Consider the following 19,673-nt stretch of genomic DNA (forward strand, 5'->3'; position numbering starts at 1 on the left):
CCTGTAATATGGAGAACACATCTACCTGAAAAAGGTGTTTTGAGATTATTGTTTCTAAAGCAGTTTCAAATTACTGATTGGAAGCTGCTATCAAAATACAAAATACCGGCATTTTTATATATTTTCCAAAAATATAAGCCTAAAACCCCCCCAACTTTTAGATGTTTATTCAATAGGGGAAAGTGTCTGGACACAACTTCACATAGTACTTGTAGATTACTGTAAAGAAGTCAAAGATACTTCTCCCTTTAAGTGACCAACCTCAAGCCAATGTAAGCTCACACATTTTAAAGGTAAGGAGGAACAACTGATACATGGGGTTAAAAGGCATTTACTTCATATGTTTTGTCACCTGCAACATTCAAAAGATTTTGGTTTGACTGTCTCCAGCTGCTGCAAGACACAGAATGTTGAGCCAAATTATATTTTTAGAAATGCTATAAAAAAAAAATCTGTAAAAATACAGATTTCTGATAATACCTTGTACATACACAGCCATCATACATTATTTATTTCAACCTGCAAGAAAATCCTTTGTTCTCCTCCCACAAGAATATTTACAAACATACATCCTTTGACAAAGATCTGGATTGCTAAATATCATACCAGTGTTTGCACCATATGTGGCCTTTGCAGTCTTAAGCTCTTCACAGCTTGAAATACATCTAAGAGCCCTTCAGCCTTCACTCGTTCCAGAATATTGCTGAGTGCTATGAATGTACCTGTTCTTCCAGCGCCAGCACTGCAACATAAACACATTTACTTGACATACAGTAATATAAAAATGAAAAAAAAAAAGTGACGTAGAAGAGCTAAATATTACTATTAGCCAACTTCTAGTCATTTTTTTGTGTGCTTATTTTGTCACCACAGCTATGCTAAGAGGGAGAGAGAATTAATGGAAATTAACTCTGAGCCAGGCCGGAACCCATAAAGGCTCGTTACTGACAGCTTCTGTACGAAGGTGGGAGATCCCGAGCTGGCTGTGGCAGCACACGGACACCCTTAGTCAAAGTCTGAGACTCAAATAGTGAGCTGGCAAAGCTGCTTACTCAAATCCGCATTCATCTTCAACAAAGACAATTTTCAGGGCTCCCATGCTCTGTTTTTTGTTTTATTCTTGATGGGGGAGAACATGACCTTTAGATTTTCAGGTGAAAAACTTGGTTATAATGCAAGGAAGCACTGTGTGATCAAACCCACATTTTTCTGTTAGGTTGCAATTTATACTTCTGCATGGCAGACAGATATGAAAGCATTATTATCATTATTATTCTTACTCCAAAGCAATTTGATTGAAAGTGTCCTATCCAACTCTTATTACTTTAATGAATGTTAGGATTTAAGCCATTTCTTAAACAGATGTATTAATACAAGGACAAACTAAAGCAAGGTTACATATGCGGCTATAGTACACAAAAGAAACTAAAAATCACCTGTTCTGCCTCTGTCTTGACTACAATAAGCAACCTCATGTACACCACAGTAACTGCAGTTTCTTCTGTTTCAGTATGTTTGACCGAGGGTATTTTTGTCCTTTTATATCCTTATATATCTTTCAGATCACAATTCTGTGGCACCCAAATATAATTCAGTAATCATTACCTGATGTATTATGCCTAACTCTAGGGGAAAATAACATTAAAAAGATTTCTTTCTCTCTCCTAATCACACTAATTAGGGATGATTTGACACCAACAAAACAGTGGCTGTGCACTGGAAGGCCAACAGCTTTGAGAGGGAATAGTTACTAAAACCAGGATGGGATTGGGAAAGCGACAATCAGTGGTAAGATGAAATAGAAGGTTCACTGGATTCCTGAATAAGGATCAACACAACATTTATTACATTTAAAATTTTCATGTGTTTTAACCATAAATGGGTGGAGTGTAAACACATGTCATTGCTTCTACCTTATTTCTATCAAATACCAAAAAAATCTGATAAGCATAAGCCTTATGAAAAGATTAAGTGCAAATGTGTGTATCCTCAGCTGGATACATTAAAAGTCTTGGAAGAAAAATGATCAGGTATAATGTATTAGATGTGTTATTCCCTTTAGACAATTACTTGTATCAGATTAAGAACAAATACAAAATCTAAAAGGGTTCAGATTTATTTATAATTAGCTAATCGCCAGTAGCCATCTGTGTAACCAGTAAGTGATGCATTTCAGAATAGGTCTACAACTATCCAAAGATAAGGACAGGAACATAAAGTAAACACACGTCATCACACGTGCTGCTTACTCATTTATGCCTAGAAGAGGTGGCTATGCATTGCTTTGCACTCCATTTTTAATACTCCTTCTGCTAGGGGTCACTCTCCTTTTCTTCCAAAAACATGCTTTTAGCAAATCCTTAAAGCCCATACAGCCCGGCTTTTTTTTTTTTTTTTTTTTTTTAAATCATGTTGGGCTTTTTAAATGAATTTAAGAATTTTTAGTATGGGTGTACAGAAAACTAAACTGCATTTGAAATGTGGGAGAAAATATGTATTGTCTCACAGGAATGCAGTGCTCCTGTTTGCATACTTGCTTCTCTTTCTGCAATTCCCTTGAAGCAAAAAAACTAAGAAAGGTAACTTCTAAATTTGACTCAAACTTCATTTCTTGAGACAGAAAGTTCAAAAGCAAGGGACAGGCAGAATGAGCAAAGACTGGGCAAGAGACTGAAGGAAGGGATGTCTAAAAACACAGCAGCCTCGCATCGTTCATTAGAGCACTGAAAGGAGGAGATGGGGAAGAGAGAAACAGTGTAGGCAGCCATGAACTAAACAGCAGACAGCTGCAGACACTCACGGGAAGAGAATGGCTTTCAATCCTGTTGGCAACTCGGCTAGCAAAACCATTCCAAACTGTTTAGGGTTCTGTCTTGGTTGTACTTAAGATTTATCTTTTTTAGCAGCTCCTTCAACTGTTCTTAGCTGGAAAAAATGAACAGAACTTTTCACAAGTTCATGTAAACACAGTCTTAGAATTAAAATGTGTTTACTTATTCATAAAGTTACATTCATTTATATTTGAAGACTCAAGTATGATTTCACGGAGAAGTTCAAGTAACTTGAAAGCTGTGATGTACAGGCTGTCCAAGTAGGGTCAGGAGAGAATTCTCAGCATTAAAAATCCTAGAATACATTGTGTGGTTTGGGTTTTATTTTCTTGTTTAATCCATTTTAAAATGATTGCAGTAGATTTTAAAAAAAATCTAGGAAAAATGCATGCCAAATGATTAAGCAAAGGCTTCAGACAGGCTACAGGTCTAAAAGCTTGAAAAAGTAGAAGCAAAATATACTCTGGATAGTTCTTAAGTATCTGATCTGTGCACATCAAACAGGCGAGTTTTTATCTCTTATTTTACTAGCTAGAATTCCTTGATATTTTACTGACTTTAAGCATCGTTCAGAATGTGAACTCCCTAGCGTTTCAAAAGAAGGAGCTGTTAAAATTTGTTGATTGGCAGAATTGAAAACAAAATGTCATCATCACCGTCGAGTGCAGCCACCATGGGGTGGGGGAACCTGCAGGCCCCTAGGGTAAATATGAAAACAGCAGAAAGCAAAACACTTCCAAAGCAAGGAGGAGAAAGTTTTAGCAATGGATAAGGGTCGGTACAAGATCATCTCCCAAACCAGCAACAACTCCAAGTCCTGGCTCAAGCTCCCAGGATCAATTCCCTTCAACAGTGCATGAAGACTCAGGTGACGCTGCAGACAGCCAAACACAAACCAGACAGACAGCGCCTCTGAAGCTCAGATCCGAGCAAACTAAAAGTTGGTGTACACTGTGGAGAACAGCTGTGATATGCCTATTCCTAACTCTAGTAACAAGCAGACAGGTTCTTCTACCAAAATACTTCCAAATGGTCAGTGAGCCTACTTCCCTATAGATAATGCTACAAGAATGATTTGGGTGTCACATAAATCAATACAGGGTTGGTTGGGGGTTTTTTTCTGAAGAAAAAACAATCAATAACTCATTCAAAATCCAATGGGTATTCTCAGAAATGCAGGCAAAATCCAGAAGCAGCATGGTATGGTCTAGCTCACTGACAAAAGGTTGGAGAAGCTTATTCGTGAGTAGTCACAAGGGGCTTCTATCACAGAGTAGGTGCCAGGCGTTTCTCAGTAGTGGGATCACAGACACGTAGAGAAAATATCACAAGTCATATAACAGATGTTTTTAGGTATAAATATGCCAGGAACTTCACATATTAGTGGAAGATGACCAATGGTCCAGCAAAACCTGTTTATCTTGTACAGCATGCCCAAGTGGAAAAGATTTAGAAGGCCACTAATTAGAATGAATTAAATAATCTATTTTCCAGGCAATCAGAGACAAAACAATGATTGCTTTTTATGTTGTGGTTGAGCCTGCGAGCTTCAGCCGCAAGAGAGACTCTACTGCACGAGGTCTTACACGAACATGGTACGGAGGGATGTGGCCTTGGAGAACCCTCATGCTGGGTAAGAGCAGCTGGAGTCAGTCAGCGCATCTCCCAGAGCAGCTCCAAGCAGCTCATGGCAGAAAACGGGTTCATGTCAAAGAGTCACTGCTTCAGTTAATACCTTCTTAAAAAAAATAACAAAACAAAGCATAGGAACTTCTCTTCTGGGGGCTCTGAAACCCTACTGACCCCATCCCTGTGTACTGTGAGCTGGATTTCATACTGACCACAAAACAGAAAAAGCTTTATTCAATTATCACATTGAAAATATTTTAAAAGCAACATATGATTTCTGAATTAAGAAAAGGCAGAATACTAGTTTTACTACTGCTTTTTATTTTTTTTTAAACCAGTAGATGTAGTACAGAAAAAGACAAATTCAAAAGACTGATTAAAAATCCTACCCTCTGAAAAATATAATTTGAAAAAACAGAGGAAAAGCCCAATGTACACCTTTAAAAAAAAAAAAAAAAAAAAAGGAGATGAAAAAAAGATAAAGGAGACAAAAAAAGATGCTGCAATAAAAATTTAAAATTCAGAAAAAAAGAACCAAAACCAACCAAAAAACCACAAAGTGTAAACCTAGCACAGGAGAATATTTTCTAGCTATCATGTATCAAGTCATACTCTTGACATGTATCAAGTCATACAAGCTACCTCTTATCATCAATGTAAATACTGTTTTCTCCATGCTTTCAACAGGACTATGTTTTGCCTTCAGTTTAGATTAGGGATATATTTTATTTTCCTGATAGCTTGTAAAAAGCAACATCATTTTGATTTTGATCAAACATTCAAGCACTGTATTGGTGGGGTGTATTGCACATCACTATAATAAACCTACAGCTTTACTTTCCTAATCAGAGCATTTAGCAAAACTCGGGTGCAAGAGTACAACACTCCAAGTTAGTAATGCATTGATTTACGCCCAGCCATTAAAGTATCCATTTTGCTAATTTAGCAAAAGATGAGTAAGAATTCCTTTATGTAATACTATTTTTTTTTCTATCTTTTTCTTGCATTTCTTAATTACTATTTTTTTAAAAGGACACTGTTTACTCCCTCATGAAGAAAAACTGCTGTAAAAACAACTGGCCTGGATAAAAAGCAAGCCAGCTCCTTAGCTAACAGTGGGAAGAGGCAACTCTTACCTGCAGTGCACAGTAATTGGGTGATTGCCTGTTTGCTGCTGCTGCTTTTGGACAGCCGCAATCAGGTCAATCATCCCTTTTCCTTCTGCAGGAATCCCGATTTCTGGCCACCCGTGGAAATGGAACTGCCGAACGAGCCTGCTTTGCTTCTCCTGGTTACCCTGCGCACAGGAGAACACCAGATTTATCCAGTTGTTACTCCAAAATGGAAAACATACTTACCTGAAACATTTGTAGCATAAATATTGCACTGCTATCGTAGAGGGGGCTATTTGCAACCTGCTCCGTAATATATTGGTGATGCAAACCTGATAGTTCTGTTTCTAAATTCTCCATCTACTATGCTGATAATTTACCCCTATAATTTTCCTTTTGATTTGCACAGCTGTTTCATCTGGGTAGTACTAAGGAGACACTTAAAAGTTTATTCATCCTGAGTACCAATGTTTGAGAGCTTTCATCATGCACAGGCCAAATCCAAAGTGGCACTGAAACAACCCAGTTCATGAAATGCACTCTTCATTGTACACTACCTGCTACTTGGAAACTTAACAATTATTTGCTTTGCCTTTATGCTTGCTGATTTAAAAAAATGCTAAAAGTTCAAATAGGTATTAATATACCATGCTTATGCAGTTAGCTCTAGACAGGTTTGGACGCACAAAGGCTCTTTTAACTACCCTGAAATTTTTGTTTGCTACTTCCCATGACGGCATTATAACATCGTATGGATGCAACGTTAATAGTCTGGCAATTTTACTATATATCATCAAATCTTGCAGGTCACAGCCAGCTGAAAACATGACGTCTCTGCTGATGCTAGGTGCTTTCAAGATGTCCACCACATGGGACATCTGATGTATGAATTTGGTGGGAAGTATCAGGACTTTTTTGTACTGGAATCCTGGAAGATGTCACCATTATGAAGAAAAAGGCTTGGTCAGTCCCTCTTCCTCCCAACTCTTCAGGAGAACTTTCAACATAATATTACTTCAAGTGTCACTGATGTACTCTAGCTGAACTCAGGCACAATACTAAAGTTACCCAAATTTCTTACATCTGCAGCAGAAGACGTTTCTAACAATGCAGGACTGTAGTGCAAACACATTGCTGCTGGGATATTATCTAAAATGCTGTTACTTGAGTTTTAAATACTTTCCAAAAATACTTCCCAATGTGACACATATTGACAAGGACTCTGTGCTTTAACAAAGGACAGTGTGTACCCACGCCTAATCCACCGCCCTCCTTCGTAAGGAAATAAGAGTACTTTAAAGTCCTTTTGCTTTACATGTACTTAAATTGTACGTGGTGCATTAAGTAGTTACATGAATGACATTCTCAAATGCAAGTAATCTTTTTCTTTTACTTTTTCTCCCCCCCCCCCCCCAAAAAAAAAAAAACCAAACGGCAGTGCAAATCAGATCCTAGGGAAGTGATGCAGTGAGTGAGGAGATGCATGCTCAAAACATCAAAAAAAGGTTTGAGCAGATCATGCCCTGTAGTAGAGAAACATAAACGAAGAGCCGGTAGGCAGAGGCAAGTGCATGTGCTGTAAAATGCTGTGTAGGATTTAAAAATCTTGAATCAAATTTTCTTTTATGGATATATGGGAGATGGTAGAAAATACTGCAATAACAGCAAGAACAAAACACTGGGGAGTAAAAAAACTCAAAAAATAAAACCCACACCCCAATTTGATCAAATTTAAGCAAATTTAAGTAAAAAACATGTTTTACTGACCAGAATTTTCAAAGTGCTTTAAGCAAAAATGTTTCATACAAGCTTCCTCTGGACTGGTACAGTGTCGGATGTTGATTAACCACATATATTTTTAGACAGAAATCCCAGAATTGGAGTTACATAATCATATTGGTAAATACCTTCAAGTGCAAAAAAACCCCCATTACCTGATTGTACGTAACTACGAAGTCCCTTATACTTATGGCATCTATCAGACTGTCATTCTTTATTTCTACGGTTATTTCTCCGTGAGTTACAGAGCCCTCTGATGGCCAGTACTGGCAGCATTTTTCCTGGAAAATTGAGAGAGAATTGTAGATGTTCCTTGAATTTTTTTCCAGTTATCTACGTTGTCATGAATCTCTGATATAGGAGGTGATGTACAACATAATGTGTTCTGAACAGTTTGTAATGAAAAGGCTAATAACCAAGGATACAGTAATAAAATAGTTCTGTAATGTAGACCATTACAAGAATCATATGGAAAGTACAGCTTTAAAACAGATTAGAATAAAAAAGGCGACTCCAGGAAGCAATGCGATGTTGTTAAAAAAGCCTCCCAAAACCAACAGTGAAAAACATTTCACAGCAGTAAAACACCCTGTTGCAGCGCTGAACCCTGAATCTTCAACCTGCAGCACACAGAGGTACATAGGACCCCATTAACTAATGATGTATTAGGAGAGATTCGGAATAAGCCACTGGAGCTTGTGCTGGCAGAACCAGAAGAGAATTTCTCACAAAAACTTTGTCCAGCTGCTCCCAAATCCCAAACTGCTATTCCATGTCAGGCCCCCCCATTAATGTGAACTGGGACCTTTCACAAATCATAGTTTTCTGAAGCTTTGGTGGGTTTTCTGACAATTCAAGAAAAAGCAGCAACATTGGCCCACACCAAATAGTGAAGCATTTGCCCATTTTAGTAGAGGCAAAAAAAAAAAAAAAAATAAAAAAAAATCTCGTATCGCTAGAGTTTGTAGGCAACAAATAGTTCATCTAATATCAATGCTCATATTTTATAGCTGTTCACAGCAACTGCTTTGCTCTGGAGCTGGCAGCTGCAGGATGCATACCTGCTCCCTCTCCTGAACTTCTGTGAGCATAACGATGGTGTGGCACTTCCACTCCCACACCATCCGCCAGAAATCCTCCACCGTGTGTGGAAGCGGTCCCTGGGTGGCAATGAAGTAATCCTTCTGGCGATAGCCCTGCGGAGAAAGACCGCGATCTGCTTGTGTCGTGACACACGGGTACCAGTGAAGAGGGACGGAGCTGATGCTCAGAGAGAAGATGACCACTACAACCGGTGCTTCCCAGGAGCCACGCTGCTCGACAACATGATAGTTACTGCAAATCTGGTGACACTGAGCCCACCCGGTTCTTGCTCATTGCCAGAAATGCAGGGGAAAAAACCCCAAACCAAATTCACAATCCCGAGTTGTATTTTATGATTTTTACAGTCACGGTTGAAGGGATGGAATTCTGCAGTAACTGAAAAGATTTCACAACAAGATTATAACAAACGGCAGCTATTAGCTGTAGCACAGAATTAACACTGAACTAAATTTTTGAGCTACACTTCTACCTACATACTGATGTGATCTTCACAGCTGTAGTATCCACAATCCTCAATCACTAATGGGGTTTCACTGCTTAAGGATATAATTAATTCTCATATTTAAATAACAAGACACAGCGGAAGGTGTTGCCCAGGTTCCAACAGGAAGCCAGGAAGAAAGTCAGGGATTAGGGCAGGTCTGCCCAGGTAAACCCTGGCTCCCAAACACTGTGATAGCCTTTCCCTGAGCTAAACGTGGACTTTTCTTTTTCCTTTCCTCAGAACAGCACATATTTACAACTGTTAACCTGATTGCACACAATGCGGCTGCTGGATGTTAGTTGTACAGCTAATTTGTTTCGCTGCCTGATTGCTAGAATTTAATCAAAGCCTTAGTTTATAAATCTAATAACCACAAAAATGCTTAAATTACACAACCGGTTAAACTGAAATTGAAAACACCAGATAAGAAATGTATTTAGAAACTCTCATAAGTCAAACCCAAACAAAAAAGCTAATGTTCTTCATAAGCCAAGTTGATTTTGTTTCTTTAAAAACACTTCTCAGCAACAGCAAAATACCTGACTTGCAGTTTAAATACATGAAAATATTTTTATACGTACATCTATGAAGGAAGCATTGATGTAGTCTGTATACTCTTGCCCTCTTTTCATCGACAGAATCACTCTATTAAAATCATCTGGGGAAAAGAAAAAGTATAGTCTTACTAACTGTATGTTGACTGCTTGACTGTTAAATTTGTGAAAGAACAAACCCAACAAAATCTTTTAACGTCAAAGTGTGTCTCAAAGACCTTATCCAGGATTCAGTAAGTGTGTGGAGGAGGATGCTAGTTTTTGTGCTCTTGTTTTTTCCATTCACACAGGCTATGGCCAGCAAGGTCTGAATCTCTGTTTTGCAGGTGCAGACATTACAGTGCTGCTCCAGGCTATGCGAGGAATCACACAGAAAATACATCGGTTTAAAAGGTGAAACTGCTGAATTATTTAATTCAGTCCTGAAAAACACCTGATCACAGTAGATTTTACACTGATACAAGTAAAACCCAATTCATTAAATTGTTTGCAGACACTTTTATAAGGATATGACACTTCAGAAGGAGAGGACAGTGCTGTTTGTGTCAGGAAGTTCTCTAAACTTCACAGCAGATGTGCCTGCAGAGAGGACAACAAAACCAAGGGGACGGCTAATGGAACACCCAAAAACATGTGTTCTAGCTAAAAATGAAGGAAACCCAAAACCTACCTCTCTGGACAGTACAGCAGGCTTTGAAAGCATTTTTATTTTACAGGCAGAGAAGTTAAAACCTAAGACATATGCAGAAATTATTTGCAGAATTCCAGCTTCCAGCTTCAGGCAGGACATCTACTCTGGAGTTCTCCCAACAGCTGGATTCTGATACCAGCTGTACCGTTGTCAGCTTACAGACCCAGCACGTACTCACCACAACCTTAGGAAAACCAGGTATTTATAGCACTTGTTTCTATATTTTACAAGTTGATCTCTTACATGGGATAATCTGGATGACTCTAGCTTTCTTCATATTGGCTGGAAGATTGCCAGTTCGCATGTTTTCTTTCATTATTCGAACATTTGTTAATTTCTGTAATAAAACACACAAATGAGGATAAGGGTTCATTGGAACAGAAGTGGCTCTCGCTCACCACGTCCTGTACTCAGAGGGGGTTCCCAAGGGTCTTTATTAACACGGTCAAAACCAGACTGACTTCTCACAAAAGCCACTTCATTGTCCTGTCCATAAGAATGAATTAAGAGAAACAGTCATGTAATTTTTGCATACTGATAAATATTTAAGAATCTGAACGTACTCCCAAGGCATAGCAATCGAGTTTAAAGGTTGTGCAATGATAACAGATTTTAACATCTTGGGTCTGTGTGTTGTTTGGAGTTTTTTCTAAGACACTTTTGGACTATGTGAGCATTGTTTCAGAAGCACAGAGTGCCCATTCCCTTTGACCAGGTCTCAGTTTCTTAAATCTGGCATTTAGATATTTAGTTTCAACAAAGTAGCCACTTTTGAAAATACCTTTTAATGAAAAGGTCTGCCTACCATTTTAGCGAATTATTTCATTTTGTTCTTTGCAGCCTTTACACCAGCAGAGGCAGACTGACCAGCACACCGCCTGTCATTTCCCTCCAGCAGCAGCAGCCCCCAACCAGGAGCTTTGCCAACAGGCACTCCAGCCAGCCGGGCACTCGGTAACTGGCTTTGCATTTCCACGTTGTTTCCAAGTACTAGAAAAAAATTCTCTTGTATAGCCTTCACTTCCTTTACAGTCAAGACACTGACTGAATTCATAGTCATATGAATTTCATTCACATTACTATTATTGCAACCCTGTTCAGAGTATTAACACTCCGCTCCTTCCTTCCTGCATCTCTGTCCACCGGGCTGTGCTCTCCCTGCCGTACATCACCCTGTTCCTGGCACAACCAGGTTGCACGACTTCATCATGGACTGCCGGCCACCAAGTCCTGCAGCTTGGCTCTACACACTTTCGATTTTGCGAGTGAAGGGACCAATATCCTTTATTATTTATTCAGTTTTTGCTGACAGCATTCCCAGGACACGGAAGACAAACACTGCTCTTTTGCCTCAACAATTTTTTTATAGCAGAGATTACTCACCCGTGAGATTGTGCACGATAACAAAACAACAATAGGCTGCTTCTGCTGGGGTGGGACTTACCAGCTGCATTTCAGAAACTATTTAATACACATTCAACTTCAATGAAAATTAATTTAATTTTCAAACTGCAAGCAGATTTTCAAGCCTGTATTTGCCAGGTACTGAGCTGCAGGAGCATATCTCAATTCCAGTAAAATCTCTAGTACTGGCAATAAATTCTAGAAAATAAACCCCTAGCCTCTGAGAAATTACTTTTCAGCTACTCTGTAATACTGCGTTCAATAGATTTTACGTCAGAGACTCCCATACCAGTTACAACATTGCTCTACTCTTTTTCTGGTGTGGGTGAGCTCATTGCTCCTGGGCCAACTAAGTGCTTTTCAGAATACAAGGCAGAACTAAACGTTGTTCTTTGCACTTTAATGCAGCCTCGCTGGCACAGTGGGCAGCCAAAACAAACTTAGGAATTCTGGAAAAAGCAGAATACTTGATGTTTTTGCTTGCTTCCTTCCCTCAGGCAGCTCAATAGTTTTGATTTTTAAACTTGTTGATCAAAAATAAGTCTGGTGGTGTAGCATTTTCTTTTCCCAGTTCCCAATTTCTGATTAAATTAATCTTTTAAAGGAAAGAGAGCATTCTGGGTAACTCCTATATGTCATTTAAGGCTTTAGACCTGTATATAGAATAAATACTTTAGCATAGCAAAAGTCATAAAGTTCTAGCTATTTCCTCAGGACAATAAAGTCTATTTTAAACAAGATTGCAAACTGCCAGTGTGGTTGCTTTCTGCATTTGAGGTTTCTCCACTAAACAGAAATGCTTTTCTTTTTTCTTTCCTCACAGGTCTGGATACCCAGCACGAGATGTGTACATTCCCTGCAACTCTCTCTGCCCTGTCATCACAAAGTTAACGGTCCTGCTGAGATGCAAATTAGGTGCACATAATCCAGCTCCCTCTTCCAGCATTATCTGATCTGGCATCTAGTGCAAGACTGAAAGAATAGTTTCATTTTTCTTTTATAAACAAACAAAAAGCATATAGGAAAAGGTCCGTACACCAACGCAGCTTTGAATGAGCATTTGCAGAACAGGATGTTAAGCAAGGCTCCATTCACTGACTCCACATGATCCATTCACAGCAATCGCAAAATAAAAGAAGTTGCTCCATTTTGATGGAGCTTTTCTTCGAAGGTTACACTTTTCTTGCTTTTGAGGTGTCTTTCTGGCTTAAATGTTTCCACACTTAGATATCCTATGGCAAAAGACTTGCATACTTACTTTAAACTCTTCTTCTAGCCCTATTTTGACAAGGTTTGGCGCTGCGTTCTGTGATGTTTGTAGATGTTTTTCTAAGGATGACACATCTAGTTCCGTGTCACCGTAGAGGTAGTATTCAAGTAAGGCTTGATAAATGAAGGAGTATTGCATCTGGAATGAACACAGAGGCAGATAAGCATACTGCAAAACAAGGAAGTGAAACTACCGATTCTGGCACTTTCATCCACCTAATCTGGTCTACAAGCTACTAATTATCAAAATATACTTTAAGCTAAACCAGAGTTTTCCTGTCACATCGGTCACATTCTCTAAAATTCCTTTTTACGTGCATGGGGAAACCTGGATGTGATACTGAAAGATAACATGCCTTATGGTGGTCTTCACAGCCCTAACACGCCTTTATCTTCTTCCCCAGCCCCACCCTCCTACTGGGCTTTGTTCATTTTCCAATTATCTAGCTATGCAACAGGACAGGACGTACTGGGAATGCACATCAGAGGGGAAATACGGAAGCATATTCTTCTTTTGACCTCTGAAAGTTGTAATTTCAACTGATTAAGGTCCACTTACATCAGTCTGAACCATCTGCGGACGCTGATTACGGATTCTTGAAACAAACTCAAAAACATCAACTTTCTGCTCCGTGTGCATCATGTCTATGATGGCATCTATAACGATAAACGTGCCTGTGCGACCCACGCCAGCGCTTGAAAAGGAAACAAAACCAAACAAAAACCTCTCTGGAATTACCAAGTCTGCAGGAATTGCTACAGCAATGACACAGGGAGAGCTTACACTGTTTATAGTAGATGGAAATATCACTGTGAAAAATAAAATTTGATTTGTTTTAATGACAGTAAAAAACCCAAGGTGTGTAAGTTTTTAGCATAAAAAGTCACCTCTTAACAGCTTGGAAATTACAACATCAGAATTCTATTAGAAAAGAACTTTGGAAAAAAATGCTGCCTGACCAGCTAGAATAATTCAGTCCGAGATGAAATTTTAAATATTTTTTCTTATCTTTTCATTCTTTTCTGCTTGGTTGCTGTTGCATGCTGCTTAGATACTAGTTACTTGGTCTTGCTACAAGTTCTACGCTTCCCAACACGGCTACCCCGAATTATTATTTTTTTTAACACCCTTGAGCACCACGAGAGGGAGCACGACCATTATAAATGACATTACTCCAGCACGTTCAGCCCTTCCTGTCAGAGGAAAAGGGCATGGCATCCTGTGCTAGGCATTCATCGCTCTCCTCTAACCTTCTCTTAGCTTACTTTGTACAGCAACCGCTGTCATATCCACAAACACCTTCTGGAACACGACAAAAACGCCCTCCGTCCTAGCATGCTCAAAGATACAGATCAACTTCCAGCAAGGAAACGTTAGGTTTTTAAATAACACCAGAAAAAAGAAAATTTGCCTGCCTAATATGACTTAGTTCATACCCACATGCACATACTTCCAACAGCAAATGCCACGTGAAACCAAAGCCCCGAAGCCCTCCTGTTCCACCAGTCCAGAGGGACGATGGAGACTAGTGGAACCATGGCGTACCACGGACCTCCACCAAAATTTCATGGAACTTCTTCATGGTGAACAAGCCCACTATAACCTTCTGCCTCCAAATTCCTTTGCGTTTAAAATCAAACTCTCGCTTCCTTTCGGTCTCGTTTGACCTCTGCCACCACAGACGAGTCCACCTCGAGTCCCCCTGTCTTGACTTGCTGCTTCCAGAGATTTTCCTCTTCCTGCGTGCCCTGGAAACCACCTCTGAGCATAGGTCGCTTATCGCCAGTTCACACTTGTCCTTCATAGCTCAGTCCTGTGAGCTTTTACCCACTGAAACCCACGCTCAGCTTCGTCAGTTCCCTTCCCATTACAGATCTGATCCCTTTTGCACATCCTTGTTGCTGCCCCATGCCCCTGCCCCAAGGTTACCTGGCTTCCGATCAGCACTTAATTCAATCCTTGATGTTCCTGCTACAGTTGGTAATTTCACCAGCCTTGACATTTGCCTTGGAAGTTCCCTGACTTTATCCATCCTTAACCTACTCAAAAGTATCCCTTACTCAGCTATTCCTCAATGTAGCAATATGCTCACTGAAAAATTAGATTTCTGAAAACTTCTGGAAAAAAAAAAGAATTGGCAGAAAATCCTGCTCCCCACCCCCTGCCCTTTTATCTGCTCTTCTTTACTTCCAAATACTAAATTAGTGTTTCATCAACTTCCAAAAGATTCCGATCGAGCAGCTTTTGTCAGAATGACTGGGTGATACTCTCATAAAAGCTCACTAAAAATGGATGGTTACTCACTATCAATGAGTTTCCCTTTCCTTTTTTCAACAATTCAATAGTGTCATATCCTGAACCGTAACGGAAATTAAGTGTCACCTCTCTCGTTCTTGATTTCTGATGCAGGCTGAAGTATGGCACTAGCCCCTAGCACTGACACATAACAGTGCCACTGTGTCCCTTTGGACCATGATATTTAAACCTCTGCAGATTTTTATTAAGATATTTTCTGTTTTCCCTTATTTTGTCTCTACTTTTGCTCATTAAACTAAGTACAGCATCTCTTGGTAGTGCAAAATAAAGCTGAAGCCCAGTACGAGTCTCCACCGAACATCATGACAAAAGGCTATAAAAATATTGTGGGTTTCTCAAAGGTAAGACTATGTGAGACTACTGAAATCTTCTTTTTTAATTTAATGCTTTTCTTTAAGTCTCTTATATATGCCACCTGGGAGAGAAGATGAATCCTAGCAAGGCAAGATCTGGATGGAAATGAAGAAACAAAAAGGCTGGCTTGGTTGGGACAAACACGCTCTTTTTTGACAGTAAACACTTCAAGGACTCTCAGAGAGTGTTTCTAGACATCTGACACAAGCAAGAGAAAAAGAAACACGTACAGCAATCTACAACCATTTCCTTAAAAACAAGATCCAGAAAGACAAAGCTGCTATTCTTTTCTTTTTATTCTAACCTCACTACGATAATTGCTCCTGAAAAGACACTTCTCACTCAGTTGTGAGCTTACAGTTGCTATAGAGACTGCAATTATTCTCTGAAAACTGATTTGGAGTTTGTTTGTGGTTTCATTAACATAAGATTTCAAACAGTTTAGCACAAGCCTTTAATAGAAGGACGTTCATGTGTGTGTGACCGAATGAGTGGGAATATGTTCTGTATTGGTATGTAGCACATTTTTGAAACTGCAGCATTTCAGTCTCTTAAATGCAAGTCTTTATTCAAAACTTTCTAGGCACTTAATGGATAATTTACATAGCAAACTGCAATTTTATTGTGGGAGAAGTGGGGGATGAATTCTCAGAGGAGCATTTAGTGGCAGAGGTCACATATTTGTATTACGAGTCTGTTTTTCTGACAAAGAACGTATTTATACCAAACACTGGACATCACTCAGATAAAAAAAGAATAACCCAAACCAACAACTTCTGTTTCAAGTATTAAAGTGACAGCAAAGACAGATCTTTTGAAGTTACTTTTACCCTGGGCTCTCAAAAGACTCAGCATATTATTGCCCTTTACATAGATAATTACAAATATGTAAGTAAATATATATACACACAAACTTTGCAGCCTATGAACAGAAGATTAAAATTTAGCTTTAATATTATACACGTAACTCCAGGCCAAGCTAAGAGAATGGCTTGACGAGCACATACATACCTACAGTGAACCACAATTGGTCCAGCATGGGCGGGATTCAATGTTTTGACTTTCTTCAGGAATTTCAGCATCCCAATAGGTGTGAAAGGCACCCCAAAATCAGGCCAGCTGGTAAAGTGAAGCTGTGTAACAAGCCTCGGAGCTTTACAGCCGTCATGAAGCTGCAGGGAACACACAGACTCAGAGTTTGACATTTCATTTTTCATTCAAAGATTTCTAAATAAACTGCTGTGGTTATTTCTGCCTTTAATTCCTGCAACATTTGGAGCCTAACACAAGGATTGGAAATTTACAGTATATGTAAAATACAAGCACTGAGCAAAGCTACCATGCATTCTTAAAATGCATCTTTGCAGTGAAAACTGGAATAATCCCAGGATAGGATTGCAAAGAGTAAGACTCACAATTTATGTTAATAATGGATCAAATCTTAAGTCCTTTTTATAACAGAATCATAGAATGGCCTGGGCTGGAAGGGACCTTAAAGACCACCTAGTTCCAACCCCCTGCCACAAGCAGGGACACCTTCCACTAGACCAGGTTGATCAAAGACCCATCCAACCTGGCCTATTTCATTTATAAAATCCTCAAAACGCTTCTTTTAGCAGCCTCAGGTGAAAACTCACAACAGCCAGTCTAAACGTTCAGGACCTGCATTGCTATGAGAAGCCAAATGCCAGCTCTTCCCATATCACGTATGAAAATTGAAAGAAGGGCTGTGCCTCTAATGGCCAACGACCGACAGGTTCATGATCGGACCTACTCTTCAAGCATAAACGAGAAGATGTTACCGAAGCAACAACAGCAGAGCTCAGCATCGTTTCACCTGCATTCACTACACACAGCCTATCTCTCAGGTTAGAAAGCGTGTCTGTCTCCCAAGCTTCCAGTCTGTTAGCCAGGGTCAAGGCCTGGAGAAAGCCAATTGGTTTTGTAAGATGCCTTGCCTCCATCAAGGGATAAACCAAGCCTGAGAAATGCATTCTGCCAAGATCAACAAGGGAAAGGCAGCCAGGTCCATTCATAAAGTTTCCAGCCCTTTGGCTCATCCAGCACGTATGTCTCTGCACCATTCCTTCTTTCCCATTCTGCTTTCTGAGCAGTTTCTCTGAGCATTTTTGTCAGTGATGATTAGTCGCTCCAAAGCGATCTCCATGCTGAATCTGCAGAGTTCGCTTTACAGTTCAATACTTGTAATTAATGCGGAATGAATCCACCCCTATTTTGAAGGCTTCCAAGCTGTCTGTGTAGTTCTACGCAGCTAGACGTGGTTCATCACCTCTCACCAGCCCATATTGTCTTCAATCTTCAATCTAAATTAGATGACCAATCTAAATTACCAACAGAGCAGCCCTCCATTCAGAGGGTGAGATCTCCAGCAGTTTGCTCCCATACAAGGCTACACACTGTAGACAAGAGCAAAGTCATCCCCACCAGCTCCCTTGTGATCTAAAGCTTTAACTCATGCCAGCGACCAAGGACACACCAGAAATCAAGCTGTAACACTGGCTGACATTGGCCAACCAGATGCCCAAACACATCCAAATCCACTCACTTATTTATCAAACAGAAATCAAGCTGTAATACTAGCTGATGTTGGCCGACTAATATCCAGAGATTACTCCAAATACCCAAACATATCCGAATCCACTCATTTATTTATCAAAACAACTTGTGCCAAAAAAGGTCAAGACACTGCTCCTGTGCTCCCTCACTGACAGTCACAGGGCATGACGTTCTGTGGCCCTGGGCTACAGGCAAGAAGAAACTGAGCAGAACCTCTAGCAATCCCTTACACCACCGCTGATGCTATGCCTGCTGACCCGCAGAGCTTGCCTCTGCGTAGGCGAGCTGCTGCACCTTTCTCCATTTGCAAATATGTTTAACTAATTTCCTGACTTTTTTATGCAAATATTCGACGTTGTAACAATTTGCTTTAAAAACTGACATGAAGACCCAGCTAGAGCATTATTGTTACTTACCGACTGAACGCAAAACTTGCGGATGGTGTAGTCCACCAGAACTATGCAATCCTCCACGGACACGCGGATATTTCCGTAAGTCCAGCACCCTTGGTCAGGCCAATACTGATAACATTTTTCCTGTACAAAGGTACGGTGAGTTTTATAAAACAAGCCTGCTTTCATTGTTGGTCACCCATCAAATAACCATGTTATTTGAAAACAGTGTATGTTATGCATAAGAGCATGCAGAGTTTCTCATCTGGCACAATACAGCTTTGACACTTTGTTAGCACTATCAATGCTTAAATTTATGCAGGGAGGGTGAGAACAGCTTTGAAGTTGTTTTTTAACCTAGCCAGACCTAAACAGCTTTTGGGTTGCTTTGGTGTTTTTGTTAGGTGGTGCCTAATTGTGGGAACCGTGACGTCTTGACTCTATGTTTAAGTGTAGTCAGTGAGAAGTGCGAGGCAGTTCTCATTTGGAGTCATCAGCAACATCCAGATGTAGCCGTTCTGGCCTCTCATATTGGGAATGGGCTCTTCTTATGGACAGCCTTTGCTGTTTGAGCTTCACCAAGCAATAGTATAACTGCAGCAGAATAAAGCAGAAGCACCACCGCAAACAGGAAGACAAGGAATGCCCATCCTCCTAACTGTGGTGAGCTGACAGTGCCCGAATTACATTGTCGTTATTGTAAAAAAGGCACAAAACAGGTACGAAGGCCAGCTGTCACACAGCGATACGGCACATCGTGTCTCACGAGTGCACCCTCATCTCCTTCCAGATAATACTGCTGCTTATCCCCGTATTTCCCCATTCGCAGGAGAGGTTGCCCTTGGAGGGTAAGACAAGCCCAGCTCGCCAGCACTCCCTCTCCTTGCTCCCACAATCACCACGGAAACACAGGTTGGTTTTTTTCTCGGGCATAAATCTGTGAGGACTTTATACATATTTCAAACAAGAATGTAGCATGCCTAGTGTGACAAACTGTCCCCCAGGGGAAACGAAAATAATTTAAAAGTATCTTTTATGTTTCTGATGGTACATTTCCTTAATGTTTTAACTTGGCTTCTCAAGTCTGCGAAGCAGGAATGAAGCTTAATGTTTCACGTTTGTAATGTGCATCTCAGCATGCAGCCAGTACGTGTAGAAAGTCTCGCACGATGGGAG

At 40.0% G+C, this 19,673-nt stretch overlaps 1 protein-coding gene across 4 annotated transcripts in view; it reads right to left on the bottom strand.

Moving 5' to 3' along the window:
* PTPRE (protein tyrosine phosphatase receptor type E) overlaps positions 1–19,673 on the bottom strand; it is a 108,969-nt gene that overhangs the window by 4,079 nt on the left and 85,217 nt on the right. For all 4 annotated transcript variants that reach the window (XM_037399851.1, XM_037399853.1, XM_037399854.1 and 1 more), the window contains 10 exons: positions 18,522–18,641; positions 16,540–16,700; positions 13,417–13,552; positions 12,847–12,996; positions 10,428–10,521; positions 9,521–9,597; positions 8,413–8,547; positions 7,507–7,632; positions 5,597–5,757; positions 607–742 (listed from right to left, as the gene is read on the bottom strand). In XM_037399851.1, coding sequence (XP_037255748.1) covers positions 607–742; positions 5,597–5,757; positions 7,507–7,632; positions 8,413–8,547; positions 9,521–9,597; positions 10,428–10,521; positions 12,847–12,996; positions 13,417–13,552; positions 16,540–16,700; positions 18,522–18,641 — 1,296 coding nt within the window. The remainder of the gene's footprint in view (positions 1–606; positions 743–5,596; positions 5,758–7,506; positions 7,633–8,412; positions 8,548–9,520; positions 9,598–10,427; positions 10,522–12,846; positions 12,997–13,416; positions 13,553–16,539; positions 16,701–18,521; positions 18,642–19,673) is intronic.

Source organism: Falco rusticolus, chromosome 9 (assembly GCF_015220075.1).
Source record: "Falco rusticolus isolate bFalRus1 chromosome 9, bFalRus1.pri, whole genome shotgun sequence".
In the NCBI taxonomy this organism is placed as follows: Eukaryota; Metazoa; Chordata; class Aves; order Falconiformes; family Falconidae; genus Falco; species Falco rusticolus.